Source organism: Rana temporaria, chromosome 7 (genome assembly GCF_905171775.1).
Source record: "Rana temporaria chromosome 7, aRanTem1.1, whole genome shotgun sequence".
Lineage (NCBI taxonomy): Eukaryota > Metazoa > Chordata > Amphibia > Anura > Ranidae > Rana > Rana temporaria.
Window position 1 is genome coordinate 71,040,156 of NC_053495.1, and position 27,349 is coordinate 71,067,504.

Sequence of the window (27,349 nt, forward strand, 5' to 3'; positions counted from 1 at the left end):
TATTTCTTGTATCAAACGTGTTCTTCAGAACAGGAAATGTTAAAGTGGTTGTAAACCCAATACAAAAAAATAAATAAAAAAAATAAAAACCCTGCATGACAAAGGCATAATGAGCCAATACGCATAGCATACTAGCCAATTATGAATTACTTACCTTAGATCGAAGCCCCCGCAGCAGTCCCCCGGCGGTTACTTCTGGGTAACGGGATTCCGACGCTGTGATTGGCCGATACCGCAATGTCACTCCAGCACATGCGCACGGGAGCCGCCGGTAATGGCACACGGACTGAAGCAACGGCACATAGGTGCCATTGCTTCAGTTTGCCCCAGTGCACAGGGGATAGCTCCTAAACCGTGCAGGTTTAGGAGATATCCTGGGTAGCTATAGGTAAGCCTTAATATAGACTTACCTGTAGCATAAAGTGGTTGTAAAGGGTCTACAACCACTTTGAGGTTACAAATAATGTTAGCAATTGCTCCGAGATTGACAACTTCTTCACCCAATCGAAAATTCTCACTGAAAGATTTGATGCAAGAGGCTATAACCCACAAGCTCTGGACAAAATTGTAGAAGAGGTGGGAGCAATTTCCAGTGGAGTTTGTCTACAGGAAAAACAGGAATCAATGCCAGCAGCCAACAATACAAAAGAATGGGGCTTTATTTTACAGTTCCACACCCAGTACAAAGAAGTGTAATCAATATTTAATGAACATTGGCATATCCTACTGTTGGACAAAAAGCTATGTACAGTATTACCTCCAAGACCTCAATTCATACATAGAAAAGCTCCCAACTATGGAGATTTGGTGGTCAAAAAAATCCTAGACCTGCTCACAAGACCACACACCTTCTGGAATCGGAATGGTTTCTTTGCCTGCAGGAGATGCAAAGCACATAGGGAAGTTGCAAGACCAATGAGGGGTTTGGATAGCTTCATCTCCTCCTCGAACAATCAACAGTTCGATATCAAACAATTCATAACGTGTAACAGTAACTTTGTGGTCTATGCTTTAATATGTCCTTGTGGCCTACTCTACATGGAGTGCACCAAAAGATTGCTGAGGATCCGGATAGCAGAACACATCCACAATATAAAAATAGATTTTTAAGGATCATAATGTGTCCCTCCACTTTAAATTAAAGCATAATCAGGATGCGTCGAGGCTTGAATTTTGGGGCATAGAACATTTGGAACAGCAATGGAGAGGCTCTCACAGAATTTGTGAGTTAACTCGAGGACCGGGAGCTGTGTCAGGAAGAGAAATGCTGATCTTCTGTTCATACAATGTATGAACAGAAGATCAGTCATTTCTCCATGTCAGTCCACCCCCCCCTACAGTTAGAACACACCCAGGGAACATACTTAACCCCTTCCCCGCCCCCTAGTGTTAACCCCTTCACTGCCAGTGGCATTTTTATAGTAATCCAATGCATTTTTATAGCACTGATCGCTATAAAAATGCCAATGGTCCCAAAAATTTGTCAAATGTGTCTGCCATAATGTCGCAGTACCGAAGAAAAATCGCTGATCGCCGCCATTACTAGTAAAAAAAAAAATCATAAAAATGCCATAAAAATACCTCCTATTTTGTATACGCTATAACTTTTGCGCAAACCAATCAAACGCTTATTGCGATTTTTTTTAATAAAAAATATGTAGAAAAATACGTAATCGGCCTAAACTGAGGAAAAAATATGTTTTTTTATATATTTTTGGGGGATATTTATTATAGCAAAAAAGTAAAAAATATTATTTTTTTCAAAATTTTCACTATTTTTGTTTATAGCGCAAAAACCGCAGAGGTGATCAAATGCCACCAAAAGAAAGCTCTATTTGTGGGGAAAAAAGGACGCCAATTTTGTTTCGGAGCCACGTCGCACGACCGCGCAATTGTCAGTTAAAGCGGCGCAGTGCCGAATCGCAAAAAGTGCTCTGGTCTTTGACCAGCAATATGGTCCGGGGGTTAAGTGGTTAATATGTCTTATCACAGTCCCAGCCTACCTATTGTATTCCCATCCTGCCTGTTTTAATTATTTTAATGTTTTTTAGAGTGTGTCGTTTTTTACCATCAAATTTAGGGACGGCAGTTTAAGATGGATGTTGGGGGTATAGGTAGATACATCATGTGGATATTCACACATACCCCACTAGTTTGTAATATCGCATATACAATGTCTTGAATGTATCTAGGCGGTATTAATTTTAATATGTGGAATTATATGGTTGTTTACTCTAATTAAGACACACAGCAAAATGTGTAGATCACTCATCTCCGGGCTGTTATGTGCAGCCATAGGACAATTAGAAGGGGGTGAGGGGATTTATCTGCAGACAGATGTTCTATAATGATATGGCATGAGTCATTATTCCTTATATAGAATGTATTTATATTGGAGACAGCAAGGTCCAATTGACTATTGGCATATATGAATTCCTATGTCTTCCTTGCTCGCAGTTTAAATATTGTGAACAAGTTTTATGCTCTATGTTATCTCTCCACGATTGAAGCCGATCGCTCTGCCCACTGTAAAGCATTTGCACAGTGGGAGGGGGGGCGGCCCACTTCGCAAATTTACATAGTATCTCGCTTCCGCCCACTGCCTTGCACTGTTTCAGTCACGCTGGTGCCGGACGTACGCGAGTACGTCTGACGTCACGCAAGGGGTGGGAGTGATGGATACATAAAGCCGGTTGCTATGATGAGGAGTCACGCCCTCAAACGAAGTCAGGAAGTGACAAAACACATCAGGGCGGGACTCCTCGTCGACTAACCGGAAGTGACGTGTGCGCTCCATGGACTGGGAACCAGGAAGACGCTAGAGGAACTGGTAAACAGATGTCTTCAGGGACATGACAGTGTGAGCGGTCACGCTCACATTTGATTGCCTGTGTTACTTTACATTCTGTTACGCACATTTGTAAGGGGGTACTAAGGGGTTTTGAATAAACTTTTAAACGGTACAGCTCTATGTGGCTATTTATTTTCTCACATGCAATCGTGGACCTGGTGATATTGGTGGAGAGTGCAGTACAAGCGACGGATGTAGATGTTGATTGGATGCTCATTTGATTTTACATTGTTGGGAGTGCATACCCAAAAGGGCAACCAAATCCCCCCACGTGGTAAATATCCCTTTGGGGAAAGAAGCACTTTTGTAAAGACTTTTTGACCAATCACAACCATCCTAATCTGCTTCACTAATTGTTTCCTATGTGCACTTTATATGGAAGTCTTTTAAACGGGGGTTTGATTGAAGCGCTGCTACAGTGTTATTTTGGACTTTGGGACATTTATGAGTTTTTATATTACTGTTTATGAATTTTAAAGAAGTGTCTTAGTATATGCTGGAGAGAAGTGCTTAGCGAATACAAGTGGGCAGTATGAGAAGAGGAAAAACACGTGGAGTATGACAGTCAGCTGTATGTGCAGGGTAAGAGTACTCAGCATATGACCGAGTATGGGCAAGATAGGGCTGTGGAAAGCATGAACCACTGCTCATACCGCTCACTACTGGAGGCAGTATGTGTAGGACAGGCATAATCATACGACTGTGGAGAAAAATGACAGTTTGGCAATATTTGAAGGCGAGAAAAGTGAATGAAATGATAGTGGGACTTTGTGCTGGAGAGAAGCATAGAGGGTATGAGAGGGGTAGCATGTGCAGGGAAAGAGTGTATGTTATGACAGTGCACCCAATGCTAGCTATTACTGGGTAAGAGGTTCTGTTCATAGAGATATCAGAGGTCTAGCAGACCGCTAATACAATGGTGTACTTCCTCTGTGTCCATGGTGTTTATCTGAGCTGGTGCAGAACACTAAAAACGGAAGGTAAGAAACTGGGAGGGCCATGTGTGGCTAAAGTTGGCCACACGCAATTGAGTAGGTCAAACAAAAATTAAATTAGGCCATCAATGACAAATCCACCGTGCACGCTTCAAAATAATCAAACCAGGTTCCACAAGACGCGAGACCCTTGGATTCAATATTTAACCACTCAAGGACCGCCTCCTGCACATATAAGTCGGCAGAATGGCACGGCTGGGCACAAGCACGTACAGGTACGTCCTCTTTAAGTGCCCAGCCGTGGGTCGCGGGCACGCTCCCGCGACCCGGTCTGAAGCTCCATGACCGCGGGACCCGATCGCCGCTGGAGTCCCGCGATCGGTCCCCGGAGCTGTAGAACGGGGAGAGCAGTGTGTAAACACAGCTTCCCTGTTCTTCACTGTGGCGCCGCCATCGATCGCGTGTTCCCTTATATAGGGAACCACAATCAATCAATGACATCACACCTACAGCCACACCCCCCTACAGTTCGAAACACAGATGAGGTCATACATAACCCCTTCAGCGCCCCCTTGTGGTTAACTCCCAAACTGCAATTGTCATTTTCACAGTAAACAATGCATTTTAAATGCATTTTTTGCTGTGAAAATGACAATGGTCTCAAAAATGTGTCAAAATTGTGCGAAGTGTCCGCCATAATGTCGCAGTCACGAAAAAAAAAATCGCTGATCGCCACCATTAGTAGTAAAAATTTTTTTTAAAAAAAAATAAATAAAAATGCAATAAAACTATCCCCCATTTGTAAACGCTATAGATTTTGCGCAAACCAACCGATAAACGCTTATTGCGATTTTTTTTTACCAAAAAAACGTCGCACGGCTGCGCAATTGTCAGTTAAAGCTACGCAGTGCCGAATCGCAAAAACTGGCCGGGTCCTTTAGCTGCCTAAAGGTCCGGGTCTTAAGTGGTTAAATCGGTAGACCAGCGAGGCTTCCGGTGCACCTTCTCTATTACTGAATTTTTTCTTCCCTCCCCTTCCCTTCTCTCCCCCTTTCTTTGTTTTAAAGCAGTTGCATACCCTTTTTTTCCCCACTTTTACCTACAGGTAAGCCTATAATAAGGCTCACCTGTAGGTAAAAAAATAATATATCCTAAACCTGTACGGTTTTTGGAAATGTTCCCTTTGCAAGCAGCCGCTGACTTCAGCGGCGCATGTGCTCTGAGTGTCCGGCTGAAGGTCTGGCAGCGTCTGCCGGACCTTGACGTAAAGAAGTCTCCCACGCACATGCTTTTTGGAGCGATGACCTTACAGCACCGGAGCCGCGATACCCGGAAGACACACCGAGGGGGAAAAGTCAGCTCCCTCGGCATGGACCGAGATCACATGCCGACGCCTCGTTCTAAGGTAAGTGTTTCATGATGAGCTAGTATGCGGTGCATGCTAGCTCATTATGCCTTTTGCCTTACGGGTTTAAAAAAAAAAAAATCTGCGGGTTTAGAACCGCTTTAAAATATATATATTTTCCTCTTTAATATATGCAATGACAATAGGCACTAAATCTAAGTCACTTTAACCAGTGACCTACATTAGCTTACTTTTTGTTAATTCCGCTTTTCTTATGGCTAACTTGGATAACTTGGTATTTGGAGCATCGGTATCTGTCTACTCAATTAGCTCATAAAAATACTCTGCTGATCTTTTAAGATGTGCTGTTCAATCTCTTTTGAAGAAGCACAAAGAAACTAGTAACACTGAGGACCATGGAAACAATGTTCGGCCAAGGAAATCTAGCACAGCAGATGACATCAGAAGATGTCCAGGAGTACCATCAGCACAGAACTGACAGAAATAAGTGGACTTTATGGAAGAATTGCAGCTAAAGAGTTATACCTCTAACATGGAAACAATGCAGGCGACGCACCTATCCACAAAAAAATAGCAACTGGGGTGTAGAAAAATGGAAGCAAGTGTTCTGGACTGAGTAGTCAAATTTTGAAACATTTGGCTGTAGCAGGAGGCAGTTTGTTCTCTAAAGGGTTGAAGAGCAGTACAAAATTAGTGTCTGCAGGCAACAGTGAAGCACGGTGGAGGTCCCTTGCAAGTTTGGGGCTACATTTCTGGATAAATTGTTCAGGATGAATGGTGTTCTTAATGCTGAGAGGTACAGATAGATACTTATCAAGAACAGTATTTTATATCATGCTGTCCCTTTAAAAACATACCTGTTGCAGTTCCGCTTTCCCCCGACAGCAGTGCTCCTGCCCCTGGCTGTGCGTTGCCTGGGCCTGCTCCTGGTGCAGTGGAGGAGGGTGGAGTTCCTGCTCCTCCCCCCAACAGCATACAGGATGCTGGAGGGGGCTGCCCACGCTTCAGTAACACTTTGTGGTCCTGCTGGCAGCGGAATCGCGGTGGCACCTCCCGAGGCATGTAGCGGGCGGTGCTGGGCGGTTGTCCGTTCGGCACTGCCACCCTTTTGGCATTGTTGCCACCATTGACTGGTGGCGAGGGGGAACTGCCAGGTAGGCTGGCGGCCGTCGCTTGGCTTGAACTTGGTTTTGTCGCTTCGGGCACTTTGGTTTTTTGTTCTGTGACCTACAAGAAAGCAAAAAAAAAAAAGTAAAGTGATCCAAAAGCCTGACAGAGCCTATTGAAAAATTCCAGTTAATGTAAAGCAACAATGCGGCAATCAAAGCAAACACAAACAACTAGCAAATAAGGGGTTTAAACATCCACAAGTTAAAGTTGGATTGTGTGGAGTCATGGAAATAAATGTAATGCTTTCAGACCTGAGCACAGAGTGCTGGATAGTCAGTTCTAGTGTCATAAGGTCAACACAAGGTCCTATACAGGCACATTTATCCACACACACCGATTTAAAAAGAGTGACACAGTAGAATGAGCTTCCACATAGTTCACCGTTTAGGAGGCTATTGCTTAAAAAAAAAAAAAAAAAAACAATCATTTGTTTTTCCAATCATTAGTGGGTCAAATTGATGTTAAATTTCTACCGCAGTCACAAGACAATTCGATGGAGCAGGCTGGAATATTTCGAACAGTGCATATGGTTTTCATTTGGTAAAGTCCATTCATTCCAAATTCAAATGTTGAAAGCAAAAAAAAATAAAAAATCTTTCGAAAAACAAATGTTCTGAGCATTTTTGTATGAAATTTCCTTTGAAATTCTATCCATCTATGGCCAGCTTTAGTAATTGGACTCGCCAACGATCCAGTTAAGATTAAGTCTGCTAGTAAGGGGGGGAAATGTGCGGCCCAGGAATAGAAACACAAAAATAACTGTGTGCATTTTGTCAACAAAGATTAAAATAAAAAAAAGGAAAAATAAGCCCAAAAAGGATTCTGACCCATGCAAGCCACACATAGGACAACTGATTTAAACACATGACCTGTCTGTCCAATTATGCCTAAATTCATATAGCTGTGCCTAATCACTGTGTTCAGCAGTAAGCTAGTGCCAATAATTGCATGTTACAAATCTGGCATGCTGGTTGTACCAAGAAACTGCTCAACGATTGGGATGGGGGTGGGTGTTGGAAGTTGGAACAGGAATTTCCATTAAAATTACCCAAATTCTTTAACTTTGGGGCCATAGGATGACAATAATATCTCTTAAAAGGAGCCGCCTTATTGCATTAATAGATAAACAGTACTGTGCAAAGGTTTTAGGCAGGTGTAAAAAATGCTGTAAATTAAGAAAGCTTTCAGAAATAGAAGTGTTAATATTTTATCAATTAACAAAATGAAAAGTAAATGAACAGAAGAGAAATTCAAATAATTATTTGAGACCACCCTTTGCCTTCCAAACGGCATCAATTCTTTTAGGTACACTTGCACACAGTTTTTAAAGGGAACTCGGCAGGTAGGTTGTTCTAAACATCTTGGAAAACTATCCACAGATCTTCTGTGGATTTAGGCTGCCTCAAATACTTCTGCCTCTTCATTCCAGACAGACTTGATATTGAGATCAGGGCTCCGTGGAGGCCAAACCATCACTTCCAGGATGCCTTGTTTTTCTTTACCTAATGTCACTGGCTGAACGTTTGGGGTCGTTCTCCTGCTGCAGAATACATTTGGGGCCAATCACACGCCTCCCTGATTGAATTGCATGATGGATAAATATCTGCCTGTTGTTTTTTTTCTTTTTTTCAGCATTGAGAACACCACTCATCCTGATCACATCTCCAATTCCATTTGCAGAAATGCTGCCCCAAACTTGCAAGGAACATCAGCCCTGCTTCACTGTTGCCTGCAGACACTCATATTTTACTGCTCTCCAGCCCTTCGGCACACAAACTGCCTCATGCTACTGCCAAATATTCAAACTTTTGACTCATCAGTCCTGAGCACCTGCTACCATTTTCTGCACCCCTGTCCCTAGGTTTCTGTGCCTAGTTCAGTTGCTTTGCCTTGTTTCAAAGTCAGGAGGTATGGCTTTTTGGCAGAAATTCTTCCATTAAGACTTTGCCAGACAGTAGATTGATGTACCTGGGCTCCACTGGTTTCTGACAATTTTATGCCGATGGCACTGCTGGACAACTTCCAATGTCGTAACGAAGCAAGCATGACGTGTCTTACATCTGCTGCATTTTTTTCCTTTGCAGACCACGTCTATGGTCTTCAACATTGTCCTTTTCTTTATGCATCTTCAAAAGAGCTTGCACAGCACATATTGAATTCCCAGTCTGCTTTGAAATCTTTACCTAGTAGACTGCCTTGTGTGCTCAGTCCTGCCATGGTGTATGACCAGTGAAAGTGTCTTCCACAAGCTCACCATAGTAGCCTCAGACAGTTTTAAGCCTCCTACACATCTGATATGTTTCATTTAATGACTGTTTCAACTTGCATATGAATATGATCATTAGCACCTGCTTGATATAATTGGTTAATCATACACCCTTCTCTAAACCTAAAAAATCCCTGACTTTGTGCAAGTGTGCAAGAATGATGCTGGTTTGAAGCCAAAGGGTAGTCGCACCAAATTTTGGATATGATTTTTATTCTGTTGGCTCACTTTGCATTTTATAAATTGAAAAACATTTTTTTTCTAAGCATTCTTACTTTACAGCATTTCTTTACACCTGCCTAAAACTTTTGCACAGTACTGTTTACGTTCTGTTTAAGAACAAGAGAATGATCTGCATATTGTACACAACGATCTTTTCTGGAATGGAATGTGCATTCATGCATTATACCAAGTTGATAACCATATTAAATGCCTGTAAAGTGACAATATACCATGCATCTGGAAAGTATATACAGCGCTTTACTGTTTCCACATTTTGTTACGTTCCAGCCTTATTCTAAAACGGATTAACCATTTGGCGCCCAGAGGACGTCATATCACGTCCTGGGCTTTGTGGTGGTATATCTGAATGGTGCCTGCAGCTACAGGCATCATTCAGATATTGTCGTTTTCAGCCAGCGAATCCCTTCACCATAATATCGGCTGTTACAACGATTGATCGTTCTTACGGGCGGTGAAATGGGACGTCCCCCCTCCCGCCACCCTCCAGGGCGTCTCCCGACTCACCCCTGCGATCGGTGAGTCGGAGACAGGATCCTCCGGCCCCAGATGCTGATCATAGAGATTTCCGGCGGACCAGATGGTCGCCGGAGTCTCTATGATCATCGGAGGCCGGGCGCAATGTTATGACATCACGCCCGGTCTCTGCATTTAAAAAAATGGTGCCGCTTCGGCTGTGATAGTTTTAGGCTTTCCAGCTCAGTGGTGAGATGTGGGGTCTTATTGACCCCATATCTCACTGTAAAGAGGTCCTGTCATATTTATATTACAAGGGATGTTAGAATGAGGGCAATAATTCTAGCCCTAGACCTCCTCTGCAACTCAAAACATTTAACCAGTAAAAAAAAATGTTTTTAAAGCGACGCCTATGGGGATTTTTAAGTACTGAAGTTTAGCGCCATTCCACGAGCATGTGCAATTTTGGAGCGTGACATGTTAGGTATTTATGAACTCTGCGTAACTTCATCTTTCACATTATGCAAAAAAATGGGCTAACTTTACTGTTTTTTTTTTTTTTTAAAGCGTTTGAAAAATTGCTGCGCAAATACCGCGCAAGAAAAAAAGTTGCAATGATCACGATTGTATTCTCTAGGGTCTCCGCTAAAAAAAATTATACACACATACATACATACATACATACATACATACCAAACGTTTGGACACACCTTCTCATTCAAAGAGTTTTCTTTATTTTCAGGACTATGAAAATTGTAGATTCACACTGAAGGCATCAAAACTATGAATTATCACATGTGGAATTATACATAACAAAAAAGTGTGAAACAACTGAAAATATATTTCATATTCTAGGTTCTTCAAAGTAGCCACCTTTTGTAGCAGACACATCTCTAGAACTGTTAAGAGGAGACTGTGTGAACCAGGCCTTCATGGTAGAATATCTGCTAGGAAACCACTGCTAAAGAAAGGCAACAAGCAGAAGAGACTTGTTTGGGCTAAAGAACACAAGGAATGGACATTAGACCAGTGGAAATCTGTGCTTTGGTCTGATGAGTCCAAACTTAAGATCTTTGGTTCCAACCCCTGTGTCTTTGTGTGACGCAGAAAAGGTGAACGGATGGACTCTACATGCCTGGTTCCCACCGTAAAGCATGGAGGAGGAGGTGTGATGGTGTGGGGGTGGTTTGCTGGTGACACTGTTGGGGATTTATTCAAAATTGAAGGCATACTGAACCAGCATGGCTACCACAGCATCTTGCAGGGGCATGCTATTCCATGCGGTTTGCGTTTAGTTGGACCATCATTTATTTTTCAACAGGACAATCACACCAAACACACCTCCAGGCTATGTAAGGGCTATTTGACCAAGGAGAGTGATGGGGTGCTACCTCTTGAAGCTCATCAAGAGAATGCCAAGAGAGTGCAAAGCAGTAATCAAAGCAAAAGGTGGCTACTTTGAAGAACCTAGAATATGAAATATATTTTCAGTTGTTTTACACTTTTTTGTTATGTATAATTCCACATGTGTTAATTCATATATATAGTGTTTGGGGGTTCTATGTAATTTTCTAGCAAAATTGGCCTGGGCTTCAAGTGGTTAAATGTATTATTTTCCTCAAAATTCTACAAAAAATACACCATAATGACAAGGTGAAAGAAGTCTGTCTGAAATCTTTGCAAAAAAAATGTACATTAGTATCCACAGCCATTGCGCAATGCTTTGCAGAAGCGCCTTAGACACCAATTACAGCCTCAAGTCTTTTTCAGTATGATGCTACAAGCTTGGCACACCTAGTTTGGGGCAGTTTATCACATTCTTCTTTGCAAGACCTCTCATGCTCAAGTCTGGGCTTTGGCTGGGGGGCCACTCAAGGACATTCACAGAGTTGTCTTATAACCACTCCTTTGTTATCTTGGCTGGGTGCTTAGGGTTGTTTTCCAGTTGGAAGATGAACATTCACCCCAATCTGAGGTCCAGAGCGCTCTGGAGCAGGTTTTCATCAAGGATGTATCTGTACATCATTCATCTTTCCTTCCATCCTGACTACTTTCCTAGTTCCTGCCGCAGTTGATGCTGCCACCACCACGTTTCACTGTAGGGGTGGTATTGGCCAGGTTATGAGCAGTGCCTGGTTTCCTCCTGACATGACGCTTGCTATTTATGCCAAGGAGTTTAATCTGTGGTTCAATAGACCAGAGAATTGTGTTTATGGTCAGAGTGCTTCAGGTGCCAGGCAGGATGTAATTTGCCTTTTACTGAGGATTGTCTTCCATCTGGCCACTCTACCATACAGGCCTGATTGATGGAGTGCTGCAGAGATGGTTGTTTGTCTGGAAGGTTCTCCTCTCTCCACAGAGAAACACTGAAGTTCTGTCAGAGTGACCATTGTGTTCTTGGTCACCTCCCTAAGGCCATTCTCTCCCGATCGCTCAGTTTGGCTGCACGGCCCACTCTAGAGAGGGTCCTGGTGGCTCCAACCTTCTTCCATGTACAGGTGATGGAGGCCACTGTGCTCATTGGGACCTTCCCCAGGTCAGTGCCTCAAAAGAATCCTGTCTCGGAGGTCTACAAACAATTCCTTAGACTTCATGGCTTGGTTTGTGCATTGACACACACTGTTAACTGTGGGACCTTATATAGATGGATGGGTGCCTTTCCAAGTCATGTCTAATCAACTGAATTTACCACAGGTGGACTCCAATCAAGTTGTAGAAACATCTCAAAGATGTTCAGTGGAAAAAGGATGCACCTCAGCTCAATTTTCGAGAGTCACAGCAAATGTTGTGAATGCTTATGTACATGTATTTATTTTTTTAATAAAATTTGCAAAGATTTCAAAAAAGTTCTTTCACACATTGTCATTATGGGGTACTGTTTGCAGACTCTTTAACCACTTAGGGACCGCCCACCACATATATACTGCGGCAGGATGACCTTAGTGCGCGAAACTATGTACCTGTACAAGCCCACGACACACTGTGGGCTAGTGCTTGCTGCACAGCGGGGGAGCTGATGCGTGGGTCTGGCAGCCACAATGTCAGCCGGTCACCTGTGATCGCTCCTCAGAGGCAGAACGGGGGATCAACAATGTAAACAAAGCAGATCCTCCGTTCTGAAAAGGAGAGAAATTGGGAACAGCGATCTTGCTGTACTCCAAGTCAGTCCACTACCCCCACAGTTAGAAACACCTCCCTAGGACACACTTAACCCCTTGATCGCCCCCTAGTGTTAACTTCTTCCCTGCCAGTGTAATTTATACAGTGATCAGTGGATATTTTTAGCTCTGATCACTGTAATAATGTCACTGGTCCCAAAAGAGTGTCAAAAGTGTCCAATCTGTCCGCCACAATGTCGCAGTACCGCAAAAATAATATTATATATATATATATATATATCTCTCTCATCGCTGATCACCGCCATTACTAGAAAATAAATAATAATAAAAATGCCATAAATCTATCCCTTAGTTTGTAGACGCTATAAAACTTTTGACAACTAATCAATATAGGCTTATTGAATTTTTTTTTTTTACCAAAAATATGTAGAAGAATACATATTGACCTAAAACCCGATGAATACATTTATTTTTTTATTGGATATGTATTATAGTAAAAATATTGTTATTTCTTTTTTCAAAATGGTTGTTTTTTTTTTTGTTTATAGCGCAAAAAATAAAAACCGCAGAGGTGATCAACTACCACCAAAAGAAAGCTCTATTTGGGAAGAAAAAAGGACATTTGGGTACAGCGTCGGACAACCGCACAAAAAGTATATTAAAGCAATGCAGTGCCATACCGCAAAAAATGGCCTGGTCATTAAGTGAGTAAATCCTTCCAGGGCTTAAGTAATTAACTGCTTGATGCCTGCCCACTGTCAAATGATGGAGGATGGTGGATGTCATATGGCGGCGCACCCGAATGTCAGCACTGTGTTACTAGGATACGGGGTGACCCCGATCTTTGAAAGAAACCGTGGCCGTGGCTATTTAAGCACGTGATTGGCTGTGTCCAATCACAGCCGGTCACATGTAAACATGTTAATGCTTGTAATTGTCTCTCATCGTCCTCAAACTGAGTGTGTGGTGAAGAGAGCTGATCAGCGGCATCTCCTCGCAGAGGACATTGAGACAAGTAATCAGGGCACTGATAATCAGTGCCCTGAATACAATAAAGTGCCTCCAGTGCCAGTAATCAGTGCCCATTAGTGATGCCAGTCAATGCTGGCTATCAGTGCTGCCTATAGTTGCTGCCCATCAATGCAATCCATCAGTGCCCATCAGTGCTGCCTATCAACGCCCATAAGTGCGGCACATTAGTGCCACCTCATCAGTGCCACCTAATCAGTGCCCATCAGAGAAGAAGAAAAAATTACTTATTTACCAAATTTACTGACAGAAACTAAGAAAAAAAAAACATTTTTTTTTTACAATTTTTGTAAAAAAGGAAAAACCCAGCAGTGATTAAATAGCACCAAAAGAAAGCTCTATTTGTGTGAAGAAAATTATAAAAATGTCACATGGTTACAATGTACCACGACCAAGCAATTGTCATTCAAAGTATGACAGAGCTGAAAATTGGCCTGGGCAGGAAGGGGGTAAAAGTGCCCTGTAGGCAAGTGGTTAGGGAAAATAATTAATGTAATCCATTTATGAATAAGGCTGTAACATAACACAAGGGATCAAAGTCATTGCCAAGTAAAAATAGACCTGTTTGTTTTCTATAGTCGGAAAGATACTGACAAGTTTAACCACTTGCCCACCGGGTTAATTCTGGCACTTCTCTCCTTCATGTGAAAATCACAATTTTTTTGCTAGAAAATTAATCAGAACCCCCAAACATTATATATTTTTTTTTAGCAGACATCCTAGGGAAAAAAATGGCAGTCATTGCAATACTTTTTGTCACACCGTATTTGCGCAGCGGTCTTACAAGCGCACTTTTTTTGGATAAAAATCACTTTTTTGAATTAAAAAATAAGACAACAATACATTTTGCCCAATTTTTTTATATATTGTGAAAGATAATGTTACGCCGAGTAAAATGATACCCAACATGTCACGCTTAAAAATTGCGCCCGCTCGTGGCATGGCGTCAAACTTTTACCCTTAAAAATCTCGATAGGCGACGTTTAAAAAATTCTACAGGTTGCATTTTTTGAGTTGCAGAGTAGGTCTAGGGCTAGAATTATTGCTCTCACTCTAACGATCGCGGCGATACCTCACTTGTGTGGTTTGAATACCGTTTTCATATGCGGGCGCTACTCGCGTATGCGTTTGCTTCTGCGCGCGAGCTCGTCGGGACGGGGCGCTTTAAAAATTTTTTTTTTGGTTTTCTTATTTATTTTTATTTAGTTTTATAATTTTTTACACTGAAATAAAAAAAAAAAAAAAAAATTGATCACTTTTATTCCTATTACAAGGAATGTAAACATCCCTTGTAATAGAAAAAAGTAGGGTTGTCCCGATACCACTTTTTTAGGACCGAGTACAAGTACCGATACTTTTTTTCATGTAGTCGTCGATACCGAATACCGATACTTTTTTTAAATGTCATGTGACAGTTTTCAAACCACAATACAGACTAAGGATATTTTCTTTAGAATTATGAAGAACTCTAACTCAAGACATTATAAAAGAATAAAAATGAGTAAAAATGAATAAAAAAAATTTATTTGCTTGTCACGCAGTAGTAAAAAACTCAAAGAATTTTCATAGAACATGTTGATAAATACAAAAAAAGTATTCTATTTAGGTATCGGGAGCATTTGCGCGAGTACGAGTACTCCCGCAAATACTCGGTATCGGTCCCGATACCGATACTAGTATCGGTATCTGGACAACCCTAGAAAAAAGCATGACAGGTCCTCTTAAATATGAGATCTGGGGTCAAAAAGACCTCAGATCTCATAATTAGACTTAAATGCAAAAAAAAAATGTTTCTTTAAGAGGCTGGGCGGGACTGACGTTTTGACGTCACTTCCGCCCAGCAGTCCCGTCCCCCCTCAGCTGCCGGACACATCCGATCCCCTCCGCCGCTACCGACGGCTCCGGTAAGCGGCGGAGGGCGCGAGAGAGCGGCGGGAGGGGGGCCCCTCTCCCGCCACCGATAACGGCGATCTCGCGGCGAATCCGCCGCGGAGACCGCCGTTATCGTGTACACCACCGCCCCCTGAAAAGATGAATATCTCGGTTGTGGCAGCAGCTGCTGCCGTTATCGAGATATTCAACTTTAAAAAGAGGACGTCTTTTTGACATGGGGCGGTGGTCAAGAGGTTAATAAAAAGACTACATAGACTAGTTCTTGCTGGGGAAAAAAGATTGTAGGCAACAGACAGCATAGATTCATGAGACACAGATGTTGTCAAACAAACCAGATTTCTTTTTATGAGGTGGCAAGTACAATGTTGGAGGGGTGGCTGTGGACGTGGTATACTTGATTTTTTATTTTTTTTTATGTTTGACACAGTTCCCCACACAGGCTCATGTGTAAGGTAAAGTCTACAGGATTGGAAATATCAGTTTGTAAATGGATAGAAAACTGGCTAAAAGACAGAATTCAGAAAGTAGTGGTTAATGATTCTTACTCCGATTGGTCTAAGGTTATCAGTGGTGTACCCCAAGGTTCAGTATTGGTACTTTTCAATATCTTTATAAATGATATTGGGTCTGAGATCAAAAGTAACATTTCTGTTTTTGCAGATGACACCAAGCTATGCAGTGGAATAACGTCCTTACAGGATGTCTCCAATTTACAAGCCAACCTCCATGCTCTGTCTAATTGGGCAACTATGTGGCAAATGAGGTTTAATATTGATAAATGTAAAGTTATGCACTTAGGGGCTAAGAAGTACAACGGGGGGGGGGGGGGGGGGGGGAGAGAGAGAGAGAGAGAGAGAGAGAGAAAAAAATATCAGACTATTTACTAAGGACCAAAGACTCACCTTCTGAGCAGCGTCTTTCTTTTTCTTATCCTCTTTCTTCCTTTTCTTGTCTTCCATTAACTGTTCTTCCCTTTCTTGCTCCTTCTCTCTAAACAGGAAAATAATGCAAATTTTAATTAAGTAATTTTACAAGTAAATACATGTTTTAGAATAATCTGTATTATCACTGTGCAACTCTTACAGGAGTGGATTTCCATTCCTAGGGGTAGATTCCCTCTCACTTAATGTGGTTTACCTCCGTTTGTAGGGAGTCGTATGCAAGTTATATGTATGTACCTCTGGGACTGTCTGTATATGGCAGCTTATCAATTCTTAGATTTAATGACTGCCTGCCTCAGGTTTTATTTTTAAGATGTCTCTTATTTCACCTGATGATCTGGCCAGTAAATCTGTAGTTTTTCAACAGCACAAGCCTTCCTGCAAATGTATCAGTTAAAAGTGTTGAGACCATTTTGGTGGTTGCATTATTGAGCCTAGGTTCACACTGCTGTGGGATTGAAATTGTGCGCGTTCAGCTGAACTTGCCCGATTTCATACCTGCATATCAATCCGACTTGGAGGGCGCTTTCAGAGACATCTGTGTGGGTTCCTGCACAGATATCTATTGAAATCATCAAAAGTAGTATATAAACTACTTTTGGGAATCAATGCTGTGCCGCAAAGTCAGCGTTGTACCGATTTGTGCGATTGCCGGCAAAAGCCGCCTATTTGACATGTCAAATCGCATCAATGTTAACCTGGGCTGTTGCTCATTGTTCTGGATCACGCATTAGCAGCAAGTTTATTTTCTTCTTTCCATATTAAAATTTCTTACAAAAACAAACAAAACACTTTAGAATTGGAAAACTTTAATAAACTACAAATATACAATTATAACAGAGAGATACAGCTATTTTTGTTATCCGGATCAAGGTTCAGTAATCCATACATTAAATTAAACACGGAATGGAACTTAACTTTATACCCTAACATTATTTGAGTCTTTATACCAACATAATAATCTGCCTTTAAGAAAATTATATAAATACAGCTTGCAATTTAATGTCAATAAACAATTTATCATCAAACTTGTTCTCTTGGTTTGAACACTGGCATGTCATATCACTAGGTTACACGTTTATCTTATCCTCATTTAAACAGATCCTGCTGCACAGGGCAGATTATTTAGGCATAACCACACCCAAATACCCATGCCAGACAGAATGGAGGAGCGTCCCCACTGCATTCAGCATCATCTGAGGTCATCAAGCAAATCCACTAAACATACCAAAACAAGATTACACTCCAAAGTACTTGATGCAAGTAGACAATCAATAATCCTTAGGTTTTTAGTTTTAAACTGATGCAACACTAAATAAAAAAATCCTGTATTTTGGTGTGAAATTATTCTTGGCAAAGAAGCCAACTAAAAGTGATTGTAAACTATTATTTATTTTTAAATAATTAACAAGTTTATACTTACCTGCTCTGTGCAATGTAATTGTAATTGCACAGGGCGGCCTCGAACCTTCTCTTCTCGGGTCCCCCACTGGCGCGCCTGGCTCCTCCTACTCCTTGTGCGACCATAAAAAGCTACTTTCTATTCGGCTACACCTGTGGGCTCAATCTCTTGCTCCCCCGACACAGGACATAACTAAGCGGTGGGAGGAGAGAACGGAGAGAGCCACTACGATAGGCAAAGGGCTGAATCAAGTGAAGGCTAAGGGAGGGAGGGATGAGGGGGGAATACTGCTACCTAAACATTTATCCTAATGCAATGAATGCATTAAGGTTAAAAAAAAAAAAAAAATTAGGATTTAGAACCACTTTGAATTCCAACTAAGATCTATTGAATTAAAAAAAAAAAAGTTCTGCATTTAATAAATGATATTAAAGCGGAGGTTCACCCAAAAAAGTAACTTTAGTCTATCCTTATCAGTGCACAATATACAAACACATATGGCCAATATTTTTTATAGTGCGGTTTTAATTACCCCGATTCAGATGTCTGTAAGATGCACTTCCGGGTTTTCCTCCCGCGGGAGTGGGCGTTTCTGCTGTTTTCTCCCGACGCCGAAGTTTTTGCTGGGATGTCTCCTGGGAACAGTGTCATTCCCAGGAGACAACGCGTAACGCCGCCCAGCGAAATCTCTCGAGATTTCACTCGTCACGTGACTCATCAAGCCGGTCACGTGACAAGGGCGAATCCAATTCCGCCGTCTCAAATCAGGGCACACAGTTGAATAGATGGCAATAGGAAGTGTTGACTGAGTGCTCAAGATAGAGCGGTGACGCACATTCACTGCATCCCGGAAGTCTGTGCTTGTGGGCTTGACAATGCCCACAAGCAAAATGGAAAATGGCAAGATTGTTTAAAACTTAAAGGGTCACTAAAGGAAAAAAATTTTTTTGCTGAAATGACTGTTTACAGGGTATAGAGACATAAAAGTTAACTGATTCCTTTTAAAAATGATTACAAATAGATAAAAATCAATCCTATAATGTGCCTGCAGGTTAGTTTCACTTTTAAACTGGATTCATGTTCCTGTGAACTAGAGAGATACACAGAACAAAAACAAACAAATCCAGGGCAGTGTTTTGTTTTTAAAATGAATCTGATTGGTTCTGTTAAGTTTTAGACACACAGTAATGACAGCTTAGACCACCGTGAAAGCTCCCAGTACTGTGGTTATAAGGAGCCAGACAACCAGGAAGTGTGGAGATCAGAGCAGAATTACAGCAACTTCAAAACAAAAACGAACAATGAGGACATGAAACCAGTACTGCAGTAAGGTAAAGGAAGCTATTTAGCTAAAAAAAAAAATTCCTTTAGTGATCCTTTAATATTTCATACGAAAACTGACAGGGGATGATTTACAGCGCCAAACAAGCGAGTACTAAAATGTAATCAGGAACACCATTGAATAAATATAAAGAAAGAAAAAAAAGTCGGACCGCAGAACCTCCGCTTTAAAGAATTGTAGTGATTCTTCTGCTCGCGTGTGTTTTTTTTCTCAGATCTGCAGATCTTTCTCAGAGCAGAAAATAAGCCAATGTATTTGTCTGGAGTACAACTTACTTGCTTACACAGTTGGGCTGCGAATAATACATTGGGGGGGGGGGGGGGGGCTTTTGGAAGTCTTATAGTTGTAGTAAAGTCTACTGCCTTTTTTTTTTTTCTTTAAATGGCCCCATGCAGTGTTATGCCATCATAATGTTCTAGTATGCACATTATGGTAGACTTGCATTTAAAACGGAGCCCTCCATTGCTGCGCTGTTACCGCTCTTGGTGCTCCCAACTTTGCGCTCTGCGGCTGTTTTAATAACTGGGCAACGATTATTTCACTCCTGCGCATATACACAGGAATCATCATAGTGGCACGGCACTGTACACTCATGGCACATTCAGTGATGTAATCTATTTTTGATGTGAATATCTCTTGAATGATGCATGTTTAGGAGATATTCACCGTCCCTACAGGTAGGGAAGGCCATACATATACCTATAGGTACAACATTTTATATCAGTTTAAGCCAAAGAAAGTTCCAATCTATTCCCAAAGTGGATGCGTTTAAATTTAGAAAGCCGATTTACAAAAGATTTGAGAAAGTTCACATAATATAGTGTGAGATAATTTACTTCACGCAAACCTACAGTGGCGCAATGTACACCTACAGCGGTTTGCGCAGCTGTGCCAACCTGCCGCAGTATAATGGTGGCGGCTGCTCGGCAAGCAAAGTGTTACTAAACCTACATTCACTGCATCTTGTCTCCCATAGTACACAGAACATGGGAATGCAATTATTTTTGTAAATATAAACTGCTAAATACCTTTTCTTATCAGCAGTTAGAGCAGTCTTGTGACTTCTACCAGTGTCCAGCTGAGCACTGGTTAAAGCTTGTAGGACAAGTTTTCTGACTGTCCCATTATGCCTTGTAAACCTATAGGAACTTCTGAAGAACTAAAATCGGATAGAATTTTTCTTCAGAATTCCGATCAAGCTGTCTTCTATCAGTCCTGCATACACGCTGTCAGACAAAATTCCGACCATACCAACCATACAAAAAGTGGTGACGTAAAACACTACGATGAGACAAGGAAAATTAAGTTCAATGCTTCCGAGAATGCGTCGACTTGATTCTAAGCATGCGTAGGAATTTTCTCCGACGGAGTTCCACACAGACGATCGGAATTTCTCATAAAATGTTATTCCATCAGAAAAATGTAAAACATGATCTATTTTTTTACTCCTATGGACCCACACACGATAGGAATTTCTGATGAAAAAATTTCATCAGACTGTTTTCATCAGAAAGTCCTATCGTGTGTACAAGGCATTAGGGTGCAAGACCCATGGCCCTCTGTCTAGACAGCGTTGAGGGGGGCAACCTCTCTAGCAATATACTCCAAACTGAGCATGTGCAGCCTAACTCCATAGAAGGAGGGGAGAATCACAAAAGACAGAATAAAATAGGTTCCACAGTGAGTACAACAAGCATGCTTTACTGCAGGGTTTGACAAAATAAGTTTGAATCTAGGAGCCAGCTAAAAAAGTTAGGAGCCAGTTTTTTTTTTTAGCATTAGGGTACTTTCACACTGGGGCGTCGCAGGCATTGGCGGTAAAGTTTACCGTAGTTTTTGCCGCGATTTTCAGCGTCAGACTTGATGTTTTCCTTACTCTGGCAGGCAGTATGCCTTATGGAAGGCCCTTTCCAACCTCATGAACGCAGGGCTCATGGTCCTACATTGTATGATGAGGTCATCGTGTGACCGCAGCGTCTTATAGAAGAGCCTAGTGTCACAGATGAAGGGAGCCTGCCAGAGCAAGAAATAAATTACTATATTGTATTTCTCATGCCTTAGACAAGAATGTTACCCTGGCAATGTGGGGGCACCACGGCAAGGGAAGTTTTTTTCATAATTAATCCCTGAAAAAGGCGAGCTTTAAATATATTTAAACCCTCAAAAATATCAGGGTATAAAGACATGTTTTTTTGGCATTATTCTAACTTGCGCTAACTAGCCTCCCCTCCCTTACCTGGACGCCTGTACTCACTGATGTTCAGGTACGAAGCAAGACTACAAGTTCCATGATTCTTAGGAAGAGGATTACTGCCTACTGCAGTCGAGAATGGACAATCCGATGCTCTGTGTGTTGGTTCATTATTTTGTAGCCCCCTACAGGAACGTACAGATAGGAGCGTTTATTCTTCTACATGCAGCGTTGCCACACTACCAGTACGATAATCACTCCAAGTTTTTAGGCGAGGCTGCGGTTTCGGCCAAGTCCGCCGCATCCTGTCCGCAGCTCGCTGCGATCCTGGGAAAAGGCCGCGAGCGGCATCCGGCCTCGCGGCCTTTTCCCAGGATCGCAGCGAGCAGAATTTTTTTAGGCGAGGCCGCAGCTTCAGCCTAGTCCGCAGAGCGCCGGTCCTATGGAAAAAAAATCTAAAAAAACATCAGTGACTGGAGCGCTGCTCTCTACTGCTCCATCCCCGCTGACGCCGCTAATCGCATTCCAAAATGATGACAGTGACGGGCAGTACTGTGTCCGGAAGGTCTACGAGGCCCGGGCCATATCCACCTTCCCAGCCAAGACCCCCTCGCCAGGACACTATTTCTAGTCACCGTGGCGACCGGGATATGTCGAGCCCTGCTTTACTACATATACAGACTGATTTTACTGTTGCGAATTGCAGGCGGTTTTAACCCTTTCTGGACCACTAGCGGGGGGTAAAACTGTCCCGCTAGCAGCCGAATAGCGCCGCAAAATTTGTGGAAAAGCACTGCTAAAAAGAAAAAAAACGCCATGGCACCTCCCGCCCCAGTGTGAAAGGGGCCTTAAAGCACTACATTCTGGCCAAGTCCTTACGGACAATTTTGGATTACACAGTGAATGAGCATCAAACTGATAAATTGAAATCCTTCTACCGACTCCCTGGGTGCATTTTAAAACTTAAATTTAATTCCACCTGTTTGTATTGGTCAATATGTACATGAGCTTTGAAATTTTTACTTAAAAATGTTTCCAACAAAATCATGCATTTGTATGCAAAAGGTGCATTTGCCACGGAAACTTGCTTTTCCCAAAAACACACAATTTTCATCAATATATTACTGCAATAAAAGTATCTTTAAAAGAAGAGCTACAATAAATAATAAGGTGACCAGATTTTTAAAATGAAATCCGGGGACATTTTTTACTAGTAATGGCGACAATCAGCAACTGCCGCCCGCCTCACAGCTTGTCAAGTCTTTCTCTCCGGGCCCCTGGCTACCTACTGGGTGGGGAGCGGATAAAGATCACTCTGCCAGGGAAGGCAAGGAGATAAGCAGGCAGGCGGCTGGCCGGGACTTGAGCCAAGGTAAAAGAACATGCGAGCGGAGCTGAATGGGCATGCACCCAAAACGGAAGAAATATTCCCTCCACTCCGACCAGCACATGATCATCAGAAAGGGGCACATATAATGGGGGGGGGGGGGAAATACACCCCGCTAAGCTAGAAGGAGCGGTGGAGCGGGGGGGGGGGGGGGTGCGATTTAGAATTTTTTTTTTTTTTTATTCTGCACTGACTGTCTTTGAAATTGCCCCAGCCCCTGTTCAAATCCAATCCAGGGACAAAACCGGGGACAGACTTGGTCCGGGGACAGTGTCCTCAATCTGGGGACTGTCCCCTGAAACCAGGGACGTCTGGTCACCCTAAGCTACAATCAAAAAAAATTACAACTAAACTTATGTTAAAACGTACAGCCCTGTAACTGTGCTCCAAAATAAGGAATTTACAAGTCAAGTCAAATTTATTTTATTTTATTCATACAGTACAAGACACAGGGTTGATATTCATAGACCTTGGGATGTCCACAAGCAATGAATAGGATGGGTGGACTACAAATAAAGCAAACAAAGCAGCAGTTCGTCATTTAACTATACCAAGTGATAGTGTAGGAGTATTCACTATACATACAAACAGAACAGTACCAACAAGCACAATAAAAACAAGGCTCAACAAGAGCCAACTCATAGTGCTGTTGCAGAAACCTTGTGGCTGAAAGCTACAGCCACATGATATTGAACTTTCACCTGGTAGAACTTTAAAAGGTATGAACAAAGAACCAAGTAGCAACCTTACATATCTGGGAAACAAAGGCTTGATGTCAGAGCTTCCAGGAAACTTCTACTGATATGGTAGAGTGAGCACAGTGCATGAGGTGCTTTGCCCTTAGAGTCACAAGAAGAGCGAGATATACCATCACAGGATGCTACTGTGGGTGTATGATAAAGGTAGCAAAGTGCCATGTCCTATTTGGTTGAGAAATTGTAAATAAAAATAGCTGGAAAGAATGGACTTTATAGGCACTACGGATTAAAAAAAAATAATAATATATTTTATTTAAAACACACCACATGGAGTTTAGAATCACAAATAAAAACAAAAATAGTTCAATGATTCACAATTCTCAAATAAATGACTCCAAGACAGATGCCTGGTAGGGAGATGCAATTATGGCAACCCTGATAACTACATCACGGCTTAACAGTAATACTTAACCCTTTCGCTGCCAGGTCCCTACAGAAGTGCCTCCAGGTGGCCAACCTAATTTCTGCTTCTGCTATGAAGTTATAGCATAATTTTTCAGCAGACACTGCTAAACAAACTGAAGGCTCTGATCAGTGGCCATTGATCAGAGCAATTTACCCCTTCTTCCCTCCCGCCGTCTGCAGTCGCTGAACGACATATCGACATGGAGGAGGGGGGGGGGGGGCTGTTAAACATGCATTTTACCACCTCTCTATCTTTCCTGAAAGAATGCAGCCCAGTGATCATTACAGATTACTCCTGCATTCTTTCATTACTGACATATAGCAGCTCAGGTTGCATAGAAAAGGACTTTAGTCCATTTCTCGATAAAAAAAAAAAAAAAAAAAAAAGACATTAGAGGTCCATAGATGGCCATTTACGCCCATATGCGTTTAATCCACCAAGCTATGTGAAAGATACCATGCATCTATTACAGATTATTGATGGTCTCTGTATCCCGCCTACATCCATCCTTGTGGCGTTGGATGTAGAGGCCTTGTATAGTTAAATACCTCATGACAAGGGACTCGCGTGCATCCAGCATGTGATTTAAAAAAAAAAAAAAAAAAAATTCTGATAGATGCTCTGGACTTCATATTGAACCATAATTACTTCACTTTCAATGGTGCGTTCTTTCTCCAAGTACAGGGGGTAGCGATGGGGATGTCTTGAGCCCCATCGTATGCCAACTTGTACCTGGGGGAATGGGAACGCATGCTTTCGCTATCTGACCATCTGCGTCCATACATGGAGAGTGTGGTTGTATGGTATACAAAAACAATTAAGTGGCGCTAAAGATAATAAAGGTGATATAACAAAAATAAATCAACACCACATAACAGTGTGATCGGATGAGTCCATATATATTATATCAAATAAAAGTTGGTTGCTGTGAGATGCACCGCCGATGAATGATCTCATAAGATGGACGATTCTAGACACCACGGTGAAATAGAAATGAATAAAATGTGTGAATAATAACCACCACCGGGAGGGGAGGCTTACCGGAGGTATTGAACCCTAATAAGCGTATGCTTAAAGGGTCAATATAGACTGTATGTAAGTTGATAAAACCACATCAATCGGATCTGGATATACAGTTGAAACGATGGCTTGGGAGCATCACTTTAAACCAGAGCAGGGGGGAGTGACTCCGTCTTGATAAGGACTCACAAGAGATCAGATCATATCGTAACATAACATATATAGCGCCCCCTTACTTTCAGTATGGGCAGTACGCTAAAGTTAGTGGGGAGTGGGAGAGTTATTTTGCTCCCATTCATAATTTGTTAAATTTGGGCTGCTGTCATTCCTGAACTGTCCTGTAGGTCAGTCTGCGATCCAGGGATGCGATCCCACCCCTGGGCGACAGTTGGCGCTAGAGCGGTTCTGGCAGAGCCACTTTTCCCCAGCAGCCAATTAGGAGTTTCCCCTCACGGTGCATGCTGGGGGAGGGTATATCTGTGGCAGACGCCATCTTTCTTGGTTCTTCGTGGGTTCCAGATGCGGCACCCACCTTCAGGGTGTGCGCATCCAACAGGCCCCAGCGATATGGCCTACCAGGCCGGGGTCGCATGCTACGCGGAGCTCCATGTTGCTGAAAGGGGCCCCAGTGACTTGCTAGGTCACCGGTTCTATTGAAGAGATCCCAAGCTATGCGATCGGGGATCTGGTGACCAGGACATTGACAGGTACACTTCAACTGTCACCCGGTGACCCTAATCTAATCTATTGGGTGGATTCGCTCAATCCAATTTAGCTCATTCAAAAGTACTACGCCTGTGGCAGAGGCCCTTGAGCCAGGTCTGTGGCAGAGATCTGTTCCTCCCAGCAAACTTAAAGTAGCGCTTCGGCTGCCAAACTCGTGGCAGGAGTTTGTCCGGGGGCACTTCACCCACTCTGGCTAGAGTGGCGGCGACCTGTGTTTATTACTATTGAGAGCAGGATTGCTCGCTTCACATCCAGGCCTGATACTGCAAAGTTCTCTCTTGCTTCATCAACCTTTTCTCTCTACCTCAGGTTGATGTTGGTCATGTTGGGCCGAGAATAAAGCATTCAGAAAACCTTCATTTACTGACTGGACATTTGCTCACTAATCTACTCATCAACTTCACCCCTAGACAACGATAAGAGGTAACTTAATACGCCGATCCCAAAACAACCAGCGCCTCCTGAGGGGGTAGCGCTATATATATATATATATATATATATATATATATATATATATATATATATATATATATATATATATATATATCACACAGTGCCTTGCACAGTGCTCCTTGGGATGTTTAAAGCTTGGGAAATCTTTTTGTATCCAAATCCAGCTTTAAACTTCTCCACAACAGTATCTCGGACCTGCCTGGTGTGTTCCTTGTTCTTCATGATGCTCTCTGCGCTTTAAACAGACCCCTGAGACTATCACAGTGCAGGTGCATTTATACAGAGACTTGATTACACACAGGTGGATTCTTTTATCATCATTAGTCATTTAGGTCAACATTGGATCATTCAGAGATCCTCACTGAACTTCTGGAGAGAGTTTGCTGCACTGAAAGTAAAGGGGCTGAATAATTTTGCACGCCCAATTATTCAGTTTTTTATTTGTTAAAAAAGTTTGAAAAGTCATGATCGTGTCCCACTTGTTGTTGATTCTACAAACAATAAATTTTTATATCTTTATGTTTGAAGCCTGAAATGTGGCAAAAGGTCGCAAAGTTCAAGGGGGCCGAATACTTTCACAAGGCACTGTATGTGCTAAGAAAGTCCTTAATACAATAATTTCCTGCAGTGATGCCCAGCTATGTTTCCTCCTTCACCGCAAATAGTGCCTACACCGTCACCAGGTAAAATGGCCACTCACCAGATGGACCCAAAAATCTGCCTTTGGTTCATATGGATAACCACTCCCTCTCTCAGGTTTATCAGCAATCACTCCCAATGCTTTGGCTGTAGTCTCGTTCTATATCCACTCATGTAACATATAAAAGACTATCATGGTGTAGTATATCAAAGAATTTATTATGATTAAAACATATATAGTTATCCCACTCACATGTAAAAGTGCCTGGCAGCCGGCACTGAGCTAATCCGGCCGTAAATAGGAGTATACAAATGTACGAGTATGTCCTGGTCCGCACGTGCGATGCCTTACTTTGTTGCCTGCGTTCCCAGCCTCGTTATACTCAGACTGGACATGACGAGCTGGCAATGGCCCCGCAGCCTCTCTGCATTTCGCAACTTAATGCGTCATCAGGAAGCTGCCTCATTGGTGCTCGTAAGTCTTTTTATACCTCCCTGTGCTACTTGTTATCCCATCACATGCTTCGTACAACAGGAAGCACCACATCCACCATTTTGACTACTGGTAATTCCCCGACTACTGGAACTTCCGGCCGGAAGTCCAAACTCCATTTTACCGGAAGTGGACTGGCCGCCATTTTAGTTACTGGCTATTATTCACTGCCGCTGGTGCGAACCTGCTGACAACTTTTTTTTTTTTCCCCATTTCACATAGCTCCCCTTCCCCCGCTTTAGTTACATTGGTTTTATATTCACATT

The 27,349-nt window shown here is 42.3% G+C and overlaps 1 protein-coding gene across 1 annotated transcript in view; it reads right to left on the reverse strand.

Moving 5' to 3' along the window:
- TNRC6B (trinucleotide repeat containing adaptor 6B) overlaps positions 1-27,349 on the reverse strand; it is a 512,528-nt gene that overhangs the window by 372,059 nt on the left and 113,120 nt on the right. Inside the window, 2 exon segments of the mRNA XM_040359579.1 lie at positions 6,010-6,379; positions 16,228-16,315. Coding sequence (XP_040215513.1) covers positions 6,010-6,379; positions 16,228-16,315 — 458 coding nt within the window.